At 39.5% G+C, this 23,375-nt stretch overlaps 1 protein-coding gene across 1 annotated transcript in view; it reads right to left on the bottom strand.

Annotated features, from left to right (window-relative positions):
• Positions 1-825: 825 nt before the first annotated feature.
• IMPG2 (interphotoreceptor matrix proteoglycan 2) overlaps positions 826-23,375 on the bottom strand; it is a gene marked incomplete at its 5' end in the record, with an annotated part of 54,369 nt that continues 31,819 nt past the window's right edge. Inside the window, 13 exons of the mRNA XM_082279034.1 lie at positions 826-2,966; positions 3,863-4,061; positions 4,247-4,435; positions 6,568-6,778; positions 7,984-8,203; positions 9,091-10,754; positions 11,224-11,536; positions 15,147-15,229; positions 15,870-16,114; positions 18,098-18,115; positions 19,447-19,505; positions 20,549-20,710; positions 23,223-23,314. Coding sequence (XP_082135160.1) covers positions 2,883-2,966; positions 3,863-4,061; positions 4,247-4,435; positions 6,568-6,778; positions 7,984-8,203; positions 9,091-10,754; positions 11,224-11,536; positions 15,147-15,229; positions 15,870-16,114; positions 18,098-18,115; positions 19,447-19,505; positions 20,549-20,710; positions 23,223-23,314 — 3,539 coding nt within the window. The 3' untranslated portion in view covers positions 826-2,882. The remainder of the gene's footprint in view (positions 2,967-3,862; positions 4,062-4,246; positions 4,436-6,567; positions 6,779-7,983; positions 8,204-9,090; positions 10,755-11,223; positions 11,537-15,146; positions 15,230-15,869; positions 16,115-18,097; positions 18,116-19,446; positions 19,506-20,548; positions 20,711-23,222; positions 23,315-23,375) is intronic.

Raw genomic sequence — 23,375 nt, 5'->3', positions numbered from 1 at the left:
GCAGCTGAGCTGCACAGAAACAAGTCCCAGGCTGTTGCCCACCCTGAGCCCAGTAATTCTCTGCTATGATCACGGGCCCTGGTGTTATAGAGTGGCTCAGCTGTGCTGCTGTAGGGCCATGAAGAGTGGGCTGTGCCTCAGAAACTCTGGACCAGTTGCTCTGACAGCTTTCGGGCCAGCCAGTAGAGTGGGGCCTCTGTCTCATAACATCTGGTCACAATGTTCAGCAGCACCATATTATTTCCTGCTGTGTGGCATTATTTGGTTTTCAGTGGTTTATATAAGCATTTCTTTGACAGATGTGTGGCTCTGATACCCATCCCCTGCCACTCAAGGCAAGAAGGTTCTATACAAATGATCCAGTGAGGTTATCCAGGACATGTAGAAAAATTGCATTGAAATATTCTGTTGTTTAGCTAAGCTCCCTAAAGACAATCAAGTAATTCTCATTATCACTTAACTCTAGAAAGTATCAGGTGGCTGTTGGCACATGTGGGCCGAGAACTACATAAGCTGTAGAAATAAATCACTTGGCCTTTTTTGCTAGCACAAGCTAATGTGATTGTAATTGGTGCCCTAACCCTGACAGCTGTGTTAATGACTTAAACAAGAGACCCTGGGTGATTGAGCAGAGCCCCAACACAGCTTAAAGTATTCAGAACTCTCTTCATAACTTGAAGATAAAATTCTGTTTCTTTACTTGGAAGTCCCCATCTCAATTCAGCTATTTAAAAATGCTTTAGACTGACTTCTTCTGCTTAAGTAATTCTATGCTGATTTCCACTAAACTAAGAATAATTTCACTTTTTCCTTTCCCTGCAGGAAAATGCTGACATCTACCAAATGTGCACGGACTTAAGTACCTGATTTTGAAAGGGAGCTCATGGCAGGCTATTGCCCAGTTCAGTAATTTGAAATATTAGTTGGCTGAATTCAACACTGAGTAAACACTAAATATATTATAGATATAAAAGAATGGGCACAAATGCCAGTGTAGTATTTCATTATTAAAACTAGTCATCTTTCTATTCCAACTACTAAATCCATTATGAAAACAAGCTGGGAAGGAAACACACAACAAATAAATAATGCATATTAACTTACAAAATATGAAACAAAATGTCTACATACAAAAAAAAAAAAAATCAATGTTAGTCACTTAAGCTTCACAAACATTTGTATGATAGAAGCCCTTCTGTGCCCCAGCTTGTGTGTCTGCCAGAATGAGCTGGAGAACCAACCATCCTGGCTTTAGAGACACTGCACTGTGCTGCAGAAGCACCGCCCTGCCTTTCCAAGGCTCCCTGTGGGTCACTGACAGGCGGCAGTGATGCTGATTTTCAGGGAGAGCCTTCAGGAGGCTGCAGGCTCGGTGCTATCCTCTGCTTTGCTAATGCCAGGTGGCAAAATGTACATCAGGCTTCTGTACTGATGAAGAAGAAAAGCTTTTCCTGTGAGGTTTTCTTTGTGTTGATAACAGGAATGCTTTTAAATAATGCTAACAAAATTCTAGCACAATTGTTCTCCCCTACAACTCATTCCCTTGCAAATCAAATATTTCCTTCCACTGGTGTTTTATACCAATGAAATCACCACTGGAGCCTCCAGTGAGGGGCTAAAATGCCAAGCAGGGATTTTCAATGTGCATTTTATTTTGGTTGTGCATGTATCTTGTCTTATCCGAGGAGATTTTTTTTGCCTTTGTATACAAAATCTTTCAATGTCCATTTTGAAGTTAAAGAAAAATGAACTTTCATAACCTCTGCCCCTTCTGATCACCTCTTAAAAATGTCACTTTACATGGAAAAGCCAGAAGAAATTGAGATAAACAGGCATCTGTACATTTTAGCCATTCATTGAGAAAACATCTGTATCCATCCATGCAATGTTAAGACTATAAGTAACTTTGCAGTTACATCTGAGCCCATTGCTGTGGCAGCATGGTAGTGTTTATCTCCCACGTGTATTCTATCAATTTCTTTTTTTCTTAAAGCAGCTTCCTGAAATGAAAAACAGAAAAGCAGTGATTAAGTTAATCTCTTTCAAACATTGGATTCAAGGCTTATACAAGGCAGACCTTACTACTTTCCAGCTGTGGAAAACCTAGACATCAAGCCTTTTCAAGATGAAAAAATGAATGACTGACATGGAAAAATGTGAACTGCTGTTCTTTTCAATTAAAAAAAAATTATTGCTGAAGATCTGGGAACACAAGTTTTTTCTGCTACTGTAGATATTTTTAATAGGATGCCAAGGAATTGTACTACAGTACCTTTCAAAGTAACTCAGCAAGCTGTGGTTTGCTGCTTCCTACAGCAGGAGTACAGTTCATGTGAGTGTGTATGCTAACAATAAATTCCTTGAGGACCTTCTTTGTGCTTAGCTTCCATCAAAGCACACAGCTCAGATTGCTTAATTGCTTGGAATTGTAAAGTTTCTGTTATAGTTGGTGCCCACCATACCAGACAGGACTGTGCCAGAGATCTGTCAGGTGTTGGTCAGTTGCCAAGTCTTGAGAACTAAAGCCAAACTAGCATACTTTTAAAATTTCTGATTTTAAACAAAGCACTGGGCAATGGGAACTACACTAAAAGAATGAAGAAGATTCTGTGCTTTCAAAAACCAAAATTGATGTCAGAGCTCTGATAACCATTAACTCAGGGATTCCTCTTCACTGCTTTTTTTTTTTTTTTCTGGGACTATCTACTTTTATCACTGATTATTAAGTATTGTAAAGGGTTGAACCTCTTCAAAAATAACGTGGAAATCTTAGCCTCTAGTGTCCTAGCATTTCTAGAACCTTAAAAAAAGAATACATTAATGTACTAAAGGCCACAGGAGAAAACATCAAAGGAGTTAGTTATCCAGACAAGACATTTCACTCACATTTGATGCTGCCTAACAAACTCTGCAAACTGGCGGTCTTTAGCGTAGAGCTCTATAATTCGAATTCTGTCCTGAATTTCCTAGAATACAATAAACAGAATTGTAAGTACATAATAGGAATCAGAATGCTACTGAAATAACTCATTTCTGGGTTTTGGGAAATAAGCCTCCTATGCATTGCTATTTCAAAGAGTGGGGCTTGAAACTGGGCACTCCAATACGAAAATTCTTCTTTATTTTATTAAGATTCTTCTAATTTATTTTTTTTTTAAGTGAAGCATTTCATTTGAATTCAGTAATGTTTCACTTTTAAATCAAAACCAGGGTTTGGACAGAGTGTAGCATTTCAACAGGCTTTAACAAAACCATTTATCTCAGAGATACGTTGCCTACCAGTCCAACTACATACTGGATTCACACCTCTCACAGTTGCTTAAGGATCTGTGGTTAGTTCTGGGATGTAAATCCCTTCTCTTTAGCCTTCTAGAGTAAACCTTGGATACTGTCTATACAGGAAGAAAGAAGATATGATCTAACTTGCAGCTAATAGAAGGACTTTAACTTTAAAAACAGTCAGAAAATACCCAAAACAAAAGGAGCCTGTGAAAAGGCCTGGATGTACCAGTTTTTCACTGTGTAACTACCCTTACATAAGATAGTTGGCTTTAAAAGGTAAATGTTGTGTCAAGTAATACATCAAACCTCCCCAACCCCTGTGAAGTTACTTAAGGGGTCAGCTCCTTCATTATGTGAAATTCATTACAGCTCAGAACAAAACCAGAACTTTCTCTAAAAGCAAGCAAGGAAAGCAAGCTTTTCTGTATTCTTTTAAATATTTGCAGCAGCTGCTGCAACCTGTTTATCTAGAGCATAGACACTGGGGAAAGATTGGGCCCACCTCTGCCGTTAGAAGTGTGGAATAAGCTTACTGTTTACATGATCTTTCCCATGCCACTATGAAAACAAGGTCATTTACCTCCTTAGTAAGCTCACTGTTTTCATAAATGTGCCTGATCTCTTCACTGCTGTAGTCTGTGGATGTCTCTGCACTGGTGGAACTGTAGGACGTTAGCTGCGGGTATCTCCGGTAATAATGGCTGTAGCCAGTCGTATCACTTTCATACATGGGATTGTATTTAACTGCATTCTCAATGGACGAGAGGCTGTCACCCTGCCTGGGGGAGCAATAAACAAACTGTGAGCTTCTCTGCAGCCTGGAGGGGCAGCAGATAGACTAAGGAAGCCTGGCATTTGGAGGTGCCTGTACATCCTGTTGCTTGTAAACTGTCTGATATAAGACTTACGACAGAATTATCCTTATTGTAGCCAATGTTTTAAAATATTAGATGGTGTCACCTACCCCTGTGAGTCCCCAGTATCACTCTTTGTGTACTGGTCTCGAAGGGTCCTGGCCAAGAAGAAGATGACAGCAGATGCCACAAGAAGGAATCCTGCCACAGAAGCAATCGCAATACCCACAACCAGTGGCTCAGACACATATTCCTCACAGTGCTCCCCTCTGTACCACCAGTTCTCTCCCACACGGCACCTGCCACAAAGAAACAGGGAAATTACACACCAGCAAAAGCTTTGGCTAATGTATTGAAGTTCCTGTTATGATGTGACCTCAGTTAAGTCACCCCAATAAATATCTTTTCATTGTCCGATCAATTTTCTTTATTATTTTTATTATTATTATGGATATACTATCTGGTAGATAATCAGTTTGGGTTGAAAGGGACCTTTAAAGGTCATCTAGTCCCCTGCAATGAGCAGGGACATCTTCAACTAGATCAGGTTGCTCAGAGCCCCATCCAGTCCAGGGGTGGGGCATCCACCATCTCTCTGGGCAACATGTTCCAGTGTCTCACCACCCCCACTGTAAAAATTTCTTCCTTATATCTAGTCTGAATCTACCTTCTTTTAGTTTAAAACCATTACGCCTTGTCCTATCACAACAGACCCTGCTAAAGAGTTCGTCCTCACCTTTCTTATAAGACGCCTTTAAGTATTGAAAGACCACAAGAAATGTCTCCCAGAAACCTTCTCTTCTCCAGGATGAACTACCCCAACCACTGAATTGAATGAGGGTAGGTAAAATAGCAAAATGTTAATGCATTTGTGGTGGGAAACACCTGTGCTTTATGCAATTTACAGCATCCTGTGATGTGTTAAAGTACCCTGTGATGTGTCAAAACTGGAAGGTGTTTAGACTGAGGAAAAACTCCTGCCTTGACTGAGCCTTGCACGTGGCATATCAATACTGCAAAGGTAGAAAGCAGTTGTCTTTATCATCCTGTAATGCAAATGCTAATGGAGATGTGTTAGCTGAGTAGAATGTTCCTAGTGTTGTGAGCTTCACAATGGCTAAACAGATACATAAAATAAATGACTTGATGGACGTGCATGTCCAAGACTGTAATTGTGGAATGGTTGCCCAAAACCGTATTCAGCATTTCTGCCTAAATGTTGTTTTGAACATTGGAATTATAATGTTCTCATTATCGATTTTAAGTACACCAGTAAAAATATATATTTGCATTATGGGTGTTTGGGAGTTTTTTCTATAAAAACCCAAGGTATTGTAATGTATTATGACCATGCACAGCAATGAACCTTACTAATAAGAAATGTCAGTAAATTAAGTCTTCTAACATAATGATCTGACACCGTTTCTGAAAGTAATAAGCAATACTTCAAATTTTCAGGAAGTTTTTAATAAATACTGGCTGGAACAGGCTTGAGTTCAGATACTTACCTGCTTCTAATCAACACTCTCACACAAATATGATTAAATTTATAATGCATCTATGATAGTTCTCATTTTTAAAGTTTTAAAACCATTTTCATTCCTTCTGTTAACTGTTAGCACTTGAAGATTGACTTTAGAGATGTTCTAGGTAAACTTTAAAAAAAAGAAAATCACAGGAAGTAACACATAACTACTAGTAGTAATACTCTTCTTCGAAATAGTTTTCTTAATTTTTGTTGATAGATACATTTTATTTTTAAAAATAGACTATTACATTTCTTGAAAAGTAAAAAATAAAGTGCTGTGTCAGGGGCATCAACAATTTGCCTGTATCTTGCACAAAATCTTTTTGGTTACCTGCAAAATACAGCAATCCTGTTCAGATGCATCTGTATCTTTTTTTAAAGCAAAAATCTGGGGTCTGTTCCTTTGTCCATTTATGAACCCACATGATTTTTCCCACATGTACAATGATTTACTTTAATGCCTTTTCCAAACCAAAAGCATTATATTTAATTTATTGGTGCACTATCTATATGCCTTTGAGGTATGAATTTCTCTTTTAGAATTAACTCTCATAGGTGATATGACACTATCAGAAACTTTGCTACTTGAGAAAACCTCTGGAGATAAATTCTGTCCCCAAAGGTCAATAAAAGTGATTTGAACAACTGGCTGTGTTTCATTACAACCATTATTCCTAATTAGTTTTATTTTCTGATGTTTCTATTCTACTAATTTGTTACAGTCTCATTGATGATATACTGGGACTTGCACTGAGCAGCAGAACATGAATGATAATCACAATCTACTCACTTGTTACACAATATTATACAGAAGTTTAGACAAATCTTATAGAATGCTACAACAGAGGAGGCAATAGGAGTTTTCATCCAGGAAGCACAACTTCCAACAGCAGGGTGACCTACCTACAGATGGCCCCTTGCCCAGGGCTTATGTCACACTTGCCATCATTCAGGCAGAAGTTTGGTTGCAGATCACAAATGCTGTTGCATGGCAGCCCATCAATGCTGAGGTAGCCAGGGTTGCAGACACACTCAGCTTCCCCACTCCAGCGATTTACTAAGCACTCAGAGAACTCATTGCAGGCCTGGAACTTGCACGGATCTGCTTGCTCACCTGACAATACACAGAGCAAAAACTATTAATGAAAGAGGAGAGCCTTAACTGAGACAAGGTGCTGGCTGCCATCTTCTCTAATGGTCTCTTGTTCATCCACAAAAATCCATTGTGCATCTTTCCTGAGAAACAAAAGGTTCTGCTAAGGTGAACAAGCACAAGCAAGTATTCCTCTGTCTGCACATGCCAGTGGCATGGCTAAGAACACCCAACAGGCAAAAAAGCAAGTATAAAGTGGTCTTTTTCATACTGGAACAGGCAGTACCTCATTTTCTCTGTCTGCTGAAACTCTATTTTACAAATGAGTAAACCACAGGTGATCTCCAGTATTTCTTGTTACAGAAAATCCAGGCAGCATATGGGGATGGGCAGAGGATCATTGGGCACTCACCATCTGCTGTGAGGGGATTTGCCTTTTTGTCTGCAAGGAACACAAGCTGGTAGCATTCAAGATACCTCACTTGTATCAGGCTTAAGAGGCTGGCGTACAGCTAAACAATCAACATCAGAACATTTTCCATGCTAATTAGACCACCTTTATAAGAGACCTATCCAAGAAGAACAGCTACCATATGCCAACAGGTCAGCACTCTTTATTTTTCTCTAACCTTAAAACAGAAAACTATTTCTGGGTTGCTTATATGGTTGCTTAAACTACTGGCTAACTTGGGCAGGGGAAAAAACTAAAACAACTTTCTCCCTGTATCAGAGGAATGAAGTAAGAAGGCCTGTCACTTCTTAGTGCAACCAAGACCTTACCCCAAGAATGAGGCAGCAACTGCTACCTATGCAGCTGCCCACCAGGCAGGTAAACTGGCTACCACCTGTGGGGAAAAACCATGTGGAATAAGTTCAAACCATTAAAGTAAGCACAAGAGAGATGGGCACCACTGTTCTCCCTGAGCCATCTGCTTCCTTGCTTCCCAGGCCAAGTACAGGGGCATTATACACAGTATTCCATGAGTTATTTTGTCTCCACAAATCTATAAGGACCCCATACAGCTTTCTCTGTCTGGATCGCACTTTGATTTTCATCTCTTTTGTCCCAGGGCAGATTTTAATTTGTTTTCACTCTATGAAATGCTGTCTAAAGCCCAGCCTGTGAAAAGCAGTAGGCAGCCTCTGAGCTGTTGGGATCCTTAGTACCTAATACAGAAATTTTGCTAGATCTCTTATTTTAAGCTGCAATTCCCTGCTGTCCTTACCTGATTCCACATCCAGGGAGTATTTATCGATGGCCAGGTTCATAGTGTGATATGCAGTGTTGCAGAAATCTTCCAGGATCATGTACACAGCGTTGGTGACATTCCGAGGCACAGGTTTGGCAAATTTCATTCGACTGTTCACCACAATGCTGCCATTTCTGAAGTTCAGGATTTCCAGATTCTGGAATCCCGTCAGATTTGACTGAAGGTAGGGCACCAGCTGCAACACAGGGGATGTGACAGAAAAGCTGAATCTTTGAGTGTCTCTCTACTCAAGCCAGTTGCACTGCTACTACACCAGACAATGGGAGTCTGAATGATTTTATCCAAATCCTGCATCAAGGGCATTAATCCTTACCCAGCTGAGGTCTGTGCTGGCAACCTGCCAGGAGCCTGAATACTTAAGAGTATATCAATTTGCAAGGACTTCTAAAAATCTACAATTCAGAAATACAGTTCTCAGGGCATACGTCATGCTCACCCTTGATCTAAGTACCATGAATACTTGGCATTTCACAGGATTTTTCTTTCAAGCATGTCCCCCTTCTCTCTGCTTCGCTCCCTTCATCTCTCACAACAGAATGTTTGTTTCAGTCAGAAGAGGGGAATTTCCCAGTTAAAATTCGGCAGTCGTTGCTGTGTAATTGTTGTGAGGCTTTCCTAGTCATCAGCCAGGTTAGGAGCAGCTTAATTCCCTGAGCTACCTCTTACTTAGGACAGGTGGAATGTGTTGTAGAAAAGCTACCTGCTCACAGCCCCAGATTTTTTTGCATCTTTCTCCCTAAAAACTAAATACAGAGCACTCTGGAAGCAAGTAGGGGGAGTGTGGTAGTGACTTCAGCTACACTGCTATATTTATTGGCACCAGCAGAGCAGCTGGTCCATGGTGCTAAGGAGTTCTGCCTTAGAGAGACTATTGACTGAATAAAAGATGAACAGCATGCCACCACCCATTTCCAGACAGAATTTTCCCCACAGAGGGACACAAATCTGATGTGTAAACACTAGTTTTGAGTTGCCCTCTGCGAAAGAGGGATGACTAAATATAATTTACCAACAGTTTTTGTCTATCTGGTTGTGGACATTTAGCATAGAAGTGGCTCTTACCAGTTCCAAGAATCGCTGCTCCAAGGCTTTGTATTCAGGGGAGTTTTTATTAAACAGGTCCTCTGAAAACATCATGTTGGTAACGCGAAGACTGAAGAACACAACTAGAGCTCGGGATGGGACTGTGCTACTATAGTGAGTTTCATGTGTGGCCCAAGCCACACTGGCCATCTCTGTGGACTGGACACGAGTTGTTAGCTCCATGTGACTTTCCGTCATTCTCCTTCCCTCCTCAGTCCTCCCAGGAGAAAAGTGGACAGTGCTAACACCATCCAGGTCTACTGAAACATCCAGGATTCTTGTTGTTTCATCTCCCAGCTTTGTTGAGGTAGCCACAGACAATGATGGTGAGGATACCACAGGAGGGAGATGGGATGGAAGCTCAATGGTGCTCGTTGTTACACTCACTGTTTGATAATCCATAACAGTGCTGAAGCTCATGGAAACATGCGTGTCATGGTCTGTACCATCCTGCACAGCAAAGCCCTCTAGGACAGTGGTGTGACCTGTTACAGAAGGAACTTCAGCTGAACCTTGAGTAACAACTGGCATTGCTGGTTGCACTGTCTGATCTAAGGAGGTCTCAAGTGCCCTGTCAGTAGGCCAAAAATCAGCTGGTTCCCTCACTGCTGATCCAGGAGCGTCTTGGTCTGCCAGCGATGAATCTAGGGCTTGCTGCTCTTCTGTGGAAGCATCAGGCTTTACCATGGAAGGACCTGCAGCCAGAATAGTTCCTGAAGAGATTGCGTCCAAGTGTCCTATCGTAGCAGCTTCCATTACATCCGGTTGCTTCACTGTGAATAGTTCTTCTGCCATTGCCCTGTCTTCACTTTGGTGTTCAACTACGTGAGGGATTATGTTCTGGCCTACACTAAACTCCTCAGGTTGCTCCATACTGACAGTTCCTGTGGATATAACAAGACTATCTTCCACAGACACATCTGTATATGGTGGTGAGACAGGGGCCTCTCCAGTTGGCATGACAGAAGAAGAGTCATACATGCCCAGAGTTTCTGTCTGTGTAGATGGTTCCACAGACGATGGCTCTTCTGTCTGTAACAGAGGTATTTGCAGAGTTGTAGTCTCTGGAAAGACAAATATTTCAGATTCATCAAGGAAATCTTTTATATCGACTATCCCTTCATTCTCATCTTTGGAGAGATCATAATCTAATTTATTCCCAGAGTTAAGAATATAGTCTAAAATCATGCCTTCAGGAATATCCTCAGTTTTGATTAACAAAGACTCATTGTCATCTTCAAGCCAGCTATCAGGACCAGGGTAGAAAACTGGTTCCAAGGTTGCTTCTTCCCAAGGCCAGATACTTGATTCCATTTCTTTTCCTGAACCATCAAAAGCTGAACCAGACCCATCATCATATATAACTCTATCTCCAAGAAATATATCAGTTTCATCTTCCATAGGGGGCACTTCTAAGGGAAAAGGAATTTCTTCCACAGAGTCTGCACTGTCACTGCCCTCAGGACTACCTTGGATTACTTCTTCCTTCTCTTTAATATCAGTCTCTACAACTGATGAAGAGGCCACTGTTGGTGCAGAAAGCAGAGGAACTACATAGTCATCGGTAGATGGAGATTCTTCAGGCACAAGGTGAGAAGGACTTAAAGGCAAAAGTTCTTCAGATAATCCAGTATCTTCAAACATTAAAAATAAAAATAAATTTACAATTAGATGTTGGTTATGATAAAAAGGGTCAAATTTCATTAATTTTATTTTCTGTAGATCTGTATTCCACATTTTCCATAATATATCCTGGCCTTTGTATGCCAAAGGATCCCTTTGTATCATAAGGATCCCTGTTAACCTCTCCTACTTTCCATTCAGATATTTTATGGGCCAAGTCAAGACATACAAAATTACTTCTCTGCTATTTAACAAGTGCCACGTACATATCATTTCCAGAAGAGATAAACAGGCATTATCAGCTATTACAAGCATTTTACCTTGGTATACAGTTCTTGGATACATGCACACACAAAAGGCAAAAACTGGCAGAGAAAGATACTCAATTTTTAGACCTTTCTAAAAACTCATTTTGGTGAACTATAATTTGGTGAGCATCAGGAAACACTGGTAGCCAAATTTAAGCTTCAGTCAGTGGCATTAACTTACCTTCTGAAGAACTGGGGGCTGAAAGCCATTCCTGAGAGTCCATAGAATCGTGCTCTAGCACTGGTACAGTGACTAAACGAGAAGTCTCTAAATTCAGCCCATCAGGCAAAGCAGTGATGTCAGCCTCTGAGGAAAGTGGAGCTTCAGGTGCCAAACTGGCCTCATAGTCAATATTCTCTGGTCTTGGCTGGATTTCATTGTCACTGGACTGCTCACTGTCTGAGGTGGAGTCTGGCTTGGTGTAATCAAAGGGCAAAGCATTGCTGACAGTTGATTCATCTGCAGAAGGACGTTCAGCTAAAAAGGTGCTGTCCTGGAACATGAAGCCACTATTAATATTTCCACTATTACAGGGGAAATACTGATCATCTGCATTGGGCTGAACACACAGAAGGGGTTAACAGCAGGCAGTGGCCAAGTCTTGGACTACTGCCTCTGAGGGAGAGATGTACAGCAGCAGGATGAGTGGCAAATATAGACCCTTACTAATCCTGTGCAATATACATGTAAAATGCACATCCTTCTGACAAATGTCATACCCAGTCATGTCCATCAAAAAGGGAAGGGAGACATTCAGATTGATTGGAGTGCAGCATCCCTTATGGTATTGAGAGATTTACCATCCAACAATATCCAACCCCATCTCCTTTCCTATGCTGAAAAAATGAATCTGTCCATCTCTAATTAAATCAAAGATAAATGTCTGCTTTCCTGAAGCATGATGAGGTTTTAACAGCTACTATTCATCAGCCACACAACCAATACAGTAATTCTAATATTTCAGTTACTATGATACATGAAACAGTATAGAAAGTGAACTTTGATGTATGCAAGTCCGGTCATCATTTATTGATATTTTTTAGTTTGTGCGTATGAAAACCCAGGAGGATAACAAAGACCATATGCAGAATGTACTGAGGAGCACTTAGATCTTGGAATAATTTAGTCTCAAAGCCAAGACACCTGTGCAGGAAAAAAAAAAAAATCTATCAGCAGTAATGATGAACAACAAAGCATATGCAGAATGAATTTGTGAATTATTTGAAATGTGAAAAAATAATACTTTTTTACAACTCCAGTTTCCACACTGTTTACTTACTACTCTATGTCCCAACCATTAGTTGGTTTCCAGTTAAAGTAGTTAGCATATTTCATCTTTGAGTATTAATCTCCTACTGTCTGATATGGTAGTTATATTGGAAAAAGTCAATAAAGATGTTATTTGGTCAAGGCTACAAAAGCAAGCTGATAGCCTAAAACTCAGGAATTAGTGCTTTGCATGGATACCTGCCCACATATAAATGCTGTGCAGTACTGGGATATGGACCCAAAAACTTGTGGGGCATGAAAAACTGCCAAGCAATTTCAAGAAGTAGCAATTTACTAAGGACTAACAAACTGCTAATGGCGATGTGTAAACTTACGTGTGCAGTGGACGCAGGTTTCTGTAATATGTATTACAGTTCAAAACCACTCTAATCATTTCTGCAGCTCACCATTCCTGTCAAATCTCTTTCTATTGCTTGACCAGCAGGAATAACAGGAAGAATCCAAATACTTTTCAATCTGAAATTTTTCTCCTGGTTAAAATGTGGGTGAATTAAATTTTCAGCTTAATTCCAACTGCATTTGAATGCTTTGGAAACAGGCCAGTTAAGGTATTTTCTTTTCTTCAATTACTTGTTTGCATGTATTGATCACATTTAAAAATGCCAGTTGTTATGCCACCACAGTCTCATCAATTTTTTAAATTTATGTGGTAACAATGAGTTGAGAAGTATATATACCATAGAGACACATACTCCAGCAATTTTATTTTTTGGCAAGACTAACCACTATAAATAAATCTGTAAAAAGAGTTACTGTAAAAATTAGAAATAAATTACACATATAAATTCCATAAAAAATTAATTAGGACCACCAGCAACCACTCCTCAATAAATTTATTTAATGTAAGCATTTAGTTGCCAGGGATTGCACTTCATCATTTATTAGAATGTGGATAAATGTTCCTATGGCAACTAACATTATTGAAAGATTATTGTTACAGGGCAATATATTACATTAACAAGTTTAATATCATACTGGCAAGTTCGGGTTTTCACTGATGTGAAAGGCTTACAAATATGATGGATGGCTGTAAACACAGAACTCCCCTCCCTGATTTTCCATTTTTGGCTGCCAGAGAGGCATTGTATTCATCAAGCCAGAGCATTCTACCTGTTACAACTGAACATAAACAACAAGAAAATACAGATTTCAAAAACTAGACCTGATTTTTGGTTTTCTTTTAAAGAGAACTGCAGAACCCAAAGAAAATAATTAGTTGTACCATCTACTAGCAAATGGCTGGTGAAGTCATGAGAGTCTCACGTTATATCATGATATTGGTATGCTAAGACAAATCCAGCTCATTCTCAAATCACCAAACTACAGCAAAATTCTTTTCCATAGGTAACAGTTCTACTTGAGAGTATCTACTTGAACCATAAAGGTTTGACATCTGTGGAAATAATTGATCAATTGTGTACTGTTTAAGCATATTTAGGATTTTCTTATATTTATGTGAAGCTACTTTCCAAATTACCTGTGTATTGCAGATTGTACACAGATGGTTTGGGGATATTCTTGTTACTTTTTACATAATCAGAGTTTTTGAGTGAAGGCATAGAAGCCTTTATTCATAGTCCGTTATTAGAAAAATGTAACTTCCACCATTTTTTCTCATAACATTCCCAAAAACTGGTTTAAAATTTATTATTGCAAAGCTACCACTACTCTAAAATACCTTCCTGCCTGCACATCTGTCAGAGTATAGAACGACAAAATTCTTTGTCTTACTAAAATAAACATCTACAACATTTTAGACTAGTTAGATGTCTCCAGTAAGATGTCTCCAGTAAAGAGAAAGCCCTTTTCTGAAAGTTAACTTAAATTCATGTTTATCTACACGTGGCAAATCCACATGAATTTGTATTTTAGACATCAATGAATAGTTTTTAAAACTCAGGGAAAACTGACATGAAATTAAGGACATTATACATACATCCATTCCAACAATATTTGAATTCTGTGAAAACAAATTTTGCTTACATAAAAATTTCAGAAGTTGGCTGAAATTAAATGTGTCTGTGTTCATAACATTGTCTCATAATGGACTGAGGGAGAACCTACCATCCAGCACAGGTGGCCCTGGATGTTATGGCATGGTCTGAGCTCATCTCTTTGTGAAAGTATATCTGTGTTATGTAACAGAGTGGAGAGCAGAAACCAACTGCCCAGACAATGATTCAGTGCTCGGAAGATCTCACTGTTGGCAGAGCTGACTGACTTAGGTGCCAGCGATGCTGAGATCAACTCAGTATCTCTGCTTGAAGTCCCTTTGCATTGTACAGACATGGTCAGGGACACCAAGTCTCCTGTCCAATACCCTGGATTATTCTGGAGGTATTCAGAGGAGACAATTACAATTTCAAGAGACAAGAAAAGAAACCAGTGCCTGTTATTTTCCCCTGCTGGTATTAGGAGGATGGACATCATTTTAAAACCAAATTGAGAACTTTCTGTGAAAGAAATACAGTAGCAAAAGGAGTTTATGAAACTTAGCATTTTATCTCTTCTAGCAGCCAGGTTTAGGGTTTACATCTAGTTCTTCTTTGCAAAGAAATGGAAGGAAGAATCACATCTTTAAAGCAGTTTACAATCGAAACAAGATGATCACAGGAGACTGTTGGGCAACAGACACCAAAATTGTCACATGAGAGATTTCCCCAGTTTTTACTCCAATAGAAGGTACACCTTCATTAGTACTTATTCTGCACGAACAACAGCATAGAGAAACTCTGGGTGTTGGTTACAATTCTATCTGGCTGGGTTAAGTTGTTCAAATGTGTCCAAAGGCCACTGCTCAGAACCATACTCACATCAAACTCCGGGCGCTCCAGCACAACTGGATTCTCAGTAATCCAGGACGGGACTTCTGATGTGGGATGCAGTATTTCTTTCACTGTGGAAATATAAACACTTGGGATCTAAAGGCTGCAGTTGCAGTGTGAGGAAGCTGTGTTGGAAGACTGATTGAAAAACCCTCTCTGATTTCAGTTTTGTGAGTAAAATGTTTTCAAAAAGTTTACCAGAGAGATTTTGTTTCTGGAAACGGCTCCAAATCACTGACAGGAAGTGGAGGGGAAAGATGAGAACAAAGGGGTGACAGCACTCTTTCATCACCTCTAGTGGGATCATTGAATATTCAACAATAGCCTGGGTATTTCCTTTGTGCTGCCTAAGGCAAACACAGACCTACTAAGCTGAAGGTCACACTGATGCAATATGCACCATGTGAACCACATTTCCTCCTTTAATTCCTATAAACTTTTGGAAGTATTACTGAAACTGCACACCACAAACCTCATATCAAAACAAAAATTAAAAAAAAAAAGGTGTGTGGGGGGGTCTAGGCTAATGGTTCAAGAATGGGATGCTACTGCTAATGACTTGGCCTGGTTAAGATCAGAGCAAAACAGGCTATAACAGAGTTGATTTTGTTCTGTTTAATTTTTCAGAAGATAGCTGAATAGTTCACTCATCTGAGATTTATTTTAGAAGTCAGATGTGTGGCACACCAATGGATCATAATTAATACCCACCATTAGTAAGCTGGAGAGATTTCGGGTCTAAAATCATGGAAGCATTTTCAAGCAGAGCATTCTTCTGGAGGATCTCAGCAATATAATCTTGGAAATCACTGATGGTGTACACAACTGTTGGATTATCCTCTATGCCCATAAAGGAGTTGTCCTCCACCTTGTTTGAATGAAGGTTAATGAGGTCCCAGGTGGCATTGCTCATAGCTTTTCCATCAAATGTGACAGCATAGTGAACTTCCACCCCACTTCAGTTGTACAAAGAGAAGGAACACAGATGAGAAATGCCAGGTTTTCCAAAGCAAGCAAACAATATTTTTTCACAAGAACCCATGTCAATACCCTTTTTAGTATAAAAATACAAAGAAAATAAAAAGGAGTCTAAATAAAAACTACTTGATTCTTTTCACAAAATTCTCAAGGGAAATGCTACCAAAAACTGACATCTGGTCTGGTCGCAGTCCAGTATTTCTACTAGTGAATGGCAGACAGACCACAAGCAGACCAAAACACTGGCTTTCTGCAAGCATTATTAGTGGGTCCACCAGCATGCAGTGGCAAGAGTGAGGATTTTAAGGTCATGCCAATAGTAGGAACAGCTCTGAGGTATGAAAACAGCCAGGAAAAACAGGCTGTATATAGTAGCAATCTATAGTAGCAAGTGAGAGTCCTAATCTCTGTCACTGTGCAGTGTTAGCCTGCTTGAAAGAATGTTTTTAATAACAATAAAATAGTATTTAATTCATCTTATAATTGGGAACATTTATCTAGACTCATTTGATCATTTATTCTATAGCTCAATTTTGGATCTGTATACAGTTTAGGAGTTTTTTCATATTAACTCTCCTCCATTTTCTTAATTTTCTTCTCTTGAATGCATCTGGATGTCCTTTTCCACACGACAGCGTAGGCAGCAATCAGATTTACCATACACTGGGCATAAGCACAAGGGAACTTCAGAAGATATAATGCATTTTGGCTGTACACAGAACACAGCAAGAAAATTAAGTAACCCATAAATTGTTAGAAAAATGTGCTCTGAATACAGGTTTTCCTCATTCCACAGAGCTGGGTTAGATTTCTGAAACAATGGCTCTGTTTAGAGAAGTCTTTAAAGCCCCAGTGCCAGATACAACAGAGACAATCTGCAAACACACTGACTAAACCCAGGAGCATGAGGTTTTGCTGCTGGCTCTATCACTGACATGAGCCCACCATAGGCTCACCATGGGCCACTGACTGGCAGCAGAGGAAATTAAAAAGGACAGCAGTAGTGAAAAGGTGCAGCAAAGGTAGAACAGAATATGCTCCTCAAACATAACATTTAGATTTAATACAACTGTGCTGTCATTCATATTTCCTAACAAATAACTACAACACCATCCTCTTTCTGGAAAGGGCTAAACATCTGGTGCCTGGAACATAGCTCTTGTGAACAGTGGCATGCATCTTAGCCTGCAGAAGTGCCCAGTAATAGGGGATGGCTTTAAGTCACTATAGTTTGTGAAGAGATTTGTGTTATCTAACCTTTCTTAAAAAGTTAGAATTCTCATTCTTTTTAGACTTGTTCACGGAAACTGGCTATGCCTGTGCTGAGATACACACGAAACAAATTAATACATTCAGTGAGGTAAGGCTGCAGTTCTTTTTGTGTCTTGTGAAATTCTTAACACACTAAATAAGGAAAATTCTGGATTCTTAACTTGCATATGTCTGATGAAAAACAAGTCCAGACTGATCCCATGTTCTGCTAAAGAACATTAAAGTTCTGCTAAGATCTGCAGCACCTCTGGCCTTGAAGCTAAGCCAACAGCCTTTGCTGGAGAACTGTGGGTTTCTTATCTACTTCAATTTCAGTAATAATAATAGTCCTATATCTATTCAAGACTTTGCTGCAAAGTATGAAGACTTTGAGTCATTGTTAAGCAATTTTGTTTTCTTCACAAAAGAGACTCTTATACAAAAGTTACCCGAGTAGCTGACTTGTGTTTAGGATGATTTTTCCTGAGGGGTTTTTTATTATTAGGACTTAAATAAACAAATTATGTTTATCCTTAATGAAACCAGATCAGTTGCTTGCAGTTTCTGGTAGAACCCTCCCTCATAATATTTATGTTAGATAACTATCATGCTCTGAAGCCAAAACTACAAATCCCAGAAAACTATGTCCTCCAGCTAAACATGTTCTTCTATCTGTATTATGACAATATCTATAAAAAAGTTGTCTTTACCTGTCTTCCTCTGAAGGGCTGAATACAAAAACAAAACAGAACAGCAAAACCTGTTAAATCAATATCATAGTTTCCTTTAAGTCTTAAAGTTTTAACAAGTTTTCTTTGGTGTTCTACAGGGCATACCCATTTGAAAACACATACAGCAAAATCCTTTTAAGTTGCATAGTTACTCATAGCTATTCTGCTACATAACAAATTGTTCTGCTTTTACTGAACTATTGCCTATTGATACCAAGGAATCAGCAGAGCAGAGCCATCTGAGATTATTGTAAATAATACAGTTAAGTTGCTGTCAGTACCAAAAAGATCAAGGCTCACTTATTTGACCTAAAGGTTTGACTTACAACCAGTGGTTTTTGTCATGCACAGCAGAGCACAGAGCTCCAGTACTTTGCTAGAAATATCAGCCCTTTATTTTTCTTCTCAAATGAACCAAGTGCTTGCAAACATATTAGACTGCAAATACCAAGATGAAAGGTTTTGCTACCTTCCACGCTGAAAGCTGGACATAGTCTAGGGTTCCAACCACAAGACCTTTCTCACTATGGCTGCTTTGTTACCTGTGTGTATTCTAGCTAAAATACCCCAAGCAATAAATACAGCTTACAGTCTCAAAGAAAACACAATCTAGATTAATTTATGAACACACACATTAGATTCTGAGAGTTATATCCGGTCCATTCAAGAAAAATCACAATTTGTGAGCCCTCTGCTGCAAAACGCAGACATCTTATGTTTGATGCATTAACTTAAATTAAATGCCACTCTGAAGCACAAATGGATTTGAGGAAATCAGGTATTTAAAATTTATTTATAGGAATACAGAGAGTTAAAACATTCCATATCATTTATCAAACTATCTCCCACCTTTGTTTTGATCCAAGAGAGAAACCTTATGTATCCTAAACACTAATCTTTAGAGTCATGCCAAATTAACATTAAGAATTTGAAAAAGAAATTTAAATACACCACACTTTTTCCAAAAAGGTTTCTGTGTCTTTCCTTGTTTAACACTTGGATATATTAGAAGAAGTATCAGATAGAAATATATCTTTTTGTTTTAGTAAAGAATCTTGAATAAGAATACCTTGTCTTAAAATCACAGCAAACATTTCATGTGAGATCCTCTGGTAAATGCCAGAAGAAAAAAAAAATTCCATTTACATATAGTTCTGTATTTCTATTTCAGCTGCATATATAGAGGTAGCAAATATGAAAGCACTTGGTTAATACATCCTAGGAACTCCCACACACATGCCTGACATTCTGCTAAGCATCGTGTCAGCTCATTGCACCACCATGCACGATCGTGTTCAATCACCACATATGCATCAGTATCTTTTTACCTGTAATCCAGGATATGGATGTTTTTGTATCCAGGTAGTCCTTCAAATACGCTTTTAATCTATTTTGAGGGAAAACCAAAGAATTAGTATAGATTCCATTCACTACTTCTCATGTGGTGAAAAATCAGGAAGTGTTTTTAGCATTTTCCAAAAATATATCTGAGCTGCTATATCTAATAGGCAAAAACCAGTTAAATATTCTCTTTCTTTATGGAAGAGTAGTTTTGGTGGCATTGTTTCATTATTAGAAAAAGGGAAAATAAGAAGTCAGAACATCCAGTGTTCCCCAAGAACTGTATAGACACATTCCAAGGGGAGAAATGGAAAGAGACTGCCAAGATAATTAACTGTGCTACAGGAGACAAAACCAAGATAGAGAATACTTAAAGTACATGCTGGTTTAGAGGGTTTTTTAGCTCCCAAAGATCCTTGCCAGTTGGTGATTATTTTTTTACTCTGTAAATTCTTGTTTCCCTCTGCCATCTCCTTATTTTTAAACTCTGGTGAGACTTAATCACAGTGCTGCCGATTTTTTTTTTTCCAAGAGCTTCTTTATTCAGAGAAAACCAGGCAAGGGATCAAAGGAGTGGAACATCCATGTGCCAGGTGGACTTTGTCCCATCTTCTATTTTTTATACACACACATACCATGGCATTGCTATTTGGCCACACAACTAGGAAAACTAAGATGTCTAGCCTACGCTAGCAACTTGTGACAGTTGTAGTGATGCTTTTTGGCTGCAGTGAAGAGTACATCTCTTTCCCATCTGGCCCAGGATCTGGCACAGGGTTAGCTCCAGTAAAAAGGATTCAGAGATCCCCAACTAAATGGGACTAAGCAGGAGGCAAAGCTAGAGAAAAGATAAGCCTCATGATAAGCAACCATATGACAACTTAGATGCCTCTCCAGAGAGAAAAGGAAGACATACACCCTGCCCCCAAAAGATGATGGTAATATAATTACCACCATTATAGAAAAAATAAAAAACACATATTGGAAACAATAGGGAGACAAAAATCAGCCCTGGCACAGATGCTTTTTGCTACTATTGCTTTGCAGAGCCAGCAAAAGGAAAAAAGAAAGTTAAGGGAAAGGAATCACCTGAGAAATGAATCGTTGAGACAGCAGTTGATACTCAGCAGCAGATGGATCCTTCAGCTCCTCACTGTACTGTTCACCAACAATCAAAATGTTGAACTCAATCATCTGCTCAGTTACAGGTCTGACTAGCTTTTCGTCCTGCTTCTTTATCTCATTATTGATCTGGAAAGGAAGGAAGAAGGGAGAGAAGAGATACACTTATGAATGACACTTGAACACTGCAGTCCAAAGCACAGCGTGTTCACTGGAGCCATCAGCACACCTGTTTGCCTTGCACTATAATGGAGTGCTTGTGAAACCTCAGGGACAGAGGCAGCAACTAATAAGGCAATCTACTAAACAAGAACATTTCTTGAGAATTCTCATATTGAAGATAATTCTGTTTTCTATTTGGACATCTTCAGTGTAAGTCCATCTAGTTGACCTCAGGTACAAACAGAAATACAGTTGTGTGGGATGTTCATGAAGCAATTTAAAGTGCAGCCATGGATACCCAAACATCTCACTTGAGCCCAGTCAGCCAAGGTTGATTTACCCAAAATTCACACAATTTATCACGTTACTCCTACTTACTATTCCAGCGGGAAGACAAGCTACCTTTGCCAAGTTCTACATTTGGAAGAACACCCTGTGTTGTTCAGCCTCAGGAGGTGAAGGATCCCCCCAGATACACAGTGGGCATTGGGAAACTGCAAGGAGCTCTGCTGAGCTAAAGCAGTGGGCTTCAACTGTTGTGTCTACAGCTGCCCAAAAAGCCCCAGAGCAGTGGCTGTGCAGTGCATCAGGGATGCATGCAGCAATCATGCACACTGCCACAGGCAGCAGTGAATGCCAAGTTTTAATCTAATTTGAATGTCTGCATGCTTTCTGCTCACCTCCCTAGCAGTTTTAAAACAGCATACAATTCCTTGTGGTATACTGAGATGTCAGAAACAAAAAAAAAATAGAGCTTTGTCTGGGAGAGAAGGGAAGGCTGGCTTGTTAACTTTAGCCAAATGTCTTTTGCTAGAGGTTTTGCCTTTGACTATTTACATGCATAGTTGTTGCCTTTTTCCTGTTAAAAAGGAGAAAGAGCCAGCAAAACAGATCTTTTCATCAAAACTGCAGCCTAAGTTATGAATCATGCAGGAAATGGAAAAACTTTCTCCAGAAAGTTTACCTGCCATCAGTGAGCAATTTCTACATAGTTTAGGAACCCTCTAAAATTTGCTAATTAAATTCTCTTTCTGGCCCCTCACATCTCTTTTTCGCTGGTTAACTCTGTCCAAAGACCATAAGGACTGGCACATCACTTAAGGTTAGTTAGCATTTGAGAGATACACACAGCAGGCATATATATAGTGCTACCATGTGGCTGTTTGCAACACTATGTAGTTTAAATCATTTATAAGCCCCCCCAAAACCTGGCACAATCAACATATAAAGTGCAGAAGATGAGCTTTGCTCACTCTTGGCTTTGTAATCATCAATGCCTTTTGGCTGCTAAGAACAGTGAGGTGGGATGTTAACTGTGCAGAGTGAAAACGCTGTAGCAGCAGCAATCTAATTCTGGTTCCTTTCCAATTTACAGAGTGGCCCTATTCTCTGCTCCAGTAGAAATATTCCAGGCAGTTCTGTTTCAAAAAAAGAATAATGCTGTTCTTGGGACCAAACCACAAGTGTTCTTGTTGCATAATATAAGGCCAGACCCTGCACTTGAGTCAGAAGCTGTCTGTTTCATATTCTGTATTTATTCCAGCATCAGAGCTCCAGTCAGCACTTAAAGCTCTAGGAGAAAGTACAGTGTGGATCAGCTTTGTTTCATGGCCACACTAGGTTCTTGAACAATAGGGCCCAGTTAAACCCAGTACAATAAATCAGCTGTTATATGCAGCATGTGCAAATTTGTGAACTTCTCCATTACCCATTGAAAGTTTCATTTTTATAAGAAAAAAAAAGCCAGCTGATTTATACCACTGGCTTGCAAAATTTTCTTCAGTCATGTTGGCCCATGAATACTGCAGTTGGACTCTAGAGTGTGGGATTTAAATTTATCCAGAGGACCTGTTTCCTAGAAGGAAATACTTCCCTGGAACCTATGTGGTGGTCAGCTCACTTCTATGGAGATATTTTAAGTATGGGGTCTAGATTTCCCAGTGTTGTGAGCTTTGGTTAAATATCACAGAAAGGGTGGCCTGTAAGATGATAAATAGAAGTTTGCCTATATCAACAGAGAAAAGGAGCAGAGAATCCGTCTTCAAGGCTGTCCAGGCCACCTCTCTGCTGTCCTACACAGTTGTACCACTCAGACCCTTGAAACAGTACTACAGCAACCTAAGGTATAACGTGCTTCCATGGGAATAAGAGTGTTCCACATTCTTCTTGGAGCTTTCAGAACCACCAGGCATTCCCTTTCTCGTCCTACGGCACTAGCAAAATCCTCATCTGATAGCTCAACTGATCTGTTATCTCCGACTGCTGCGGAAGAGGCATTTCAAAGCCTCTCCAAATGAAAAAAATATCTCCTCAGGAAAATATTTTAAAACTAGAAATTCACGCCCTGATTTTATGAAATTCAAGTTTGTGTTAACACACTATGTTAATGACACCTTTAATTGCTAGAAATACGTGACCATAAATAATATCATGTAGGGAAGGCAACAGAATGCTGAACCAAATGAAAAAAACCACTCACAGTAGGGACTACATTGTCAAGCTCATGGATGGTATCACCTGCAGGAGTCTCAACGGAGATCTCATGAGGGGGAGGAACATTGGCAGCTGCATCTGAAAGAGAACAGTATTATTTTGTTTGGTTTTTTTTTTCTATATACCCATGGTCATGTAG

Source organism: Coloeus monedula (genome assembly GCF_965178545.1).
Source record: "Coloeus monedula genome assembly, chromosome: 3".
NCBI lineage: Eukaryota > Metazoa > Chordata > Aves > Passeriformes > Corvidae > Coloeus > Coloeus monedula.
This window is presented reverse-complemented; position numbering and strand designations above follow the sequence as displayed.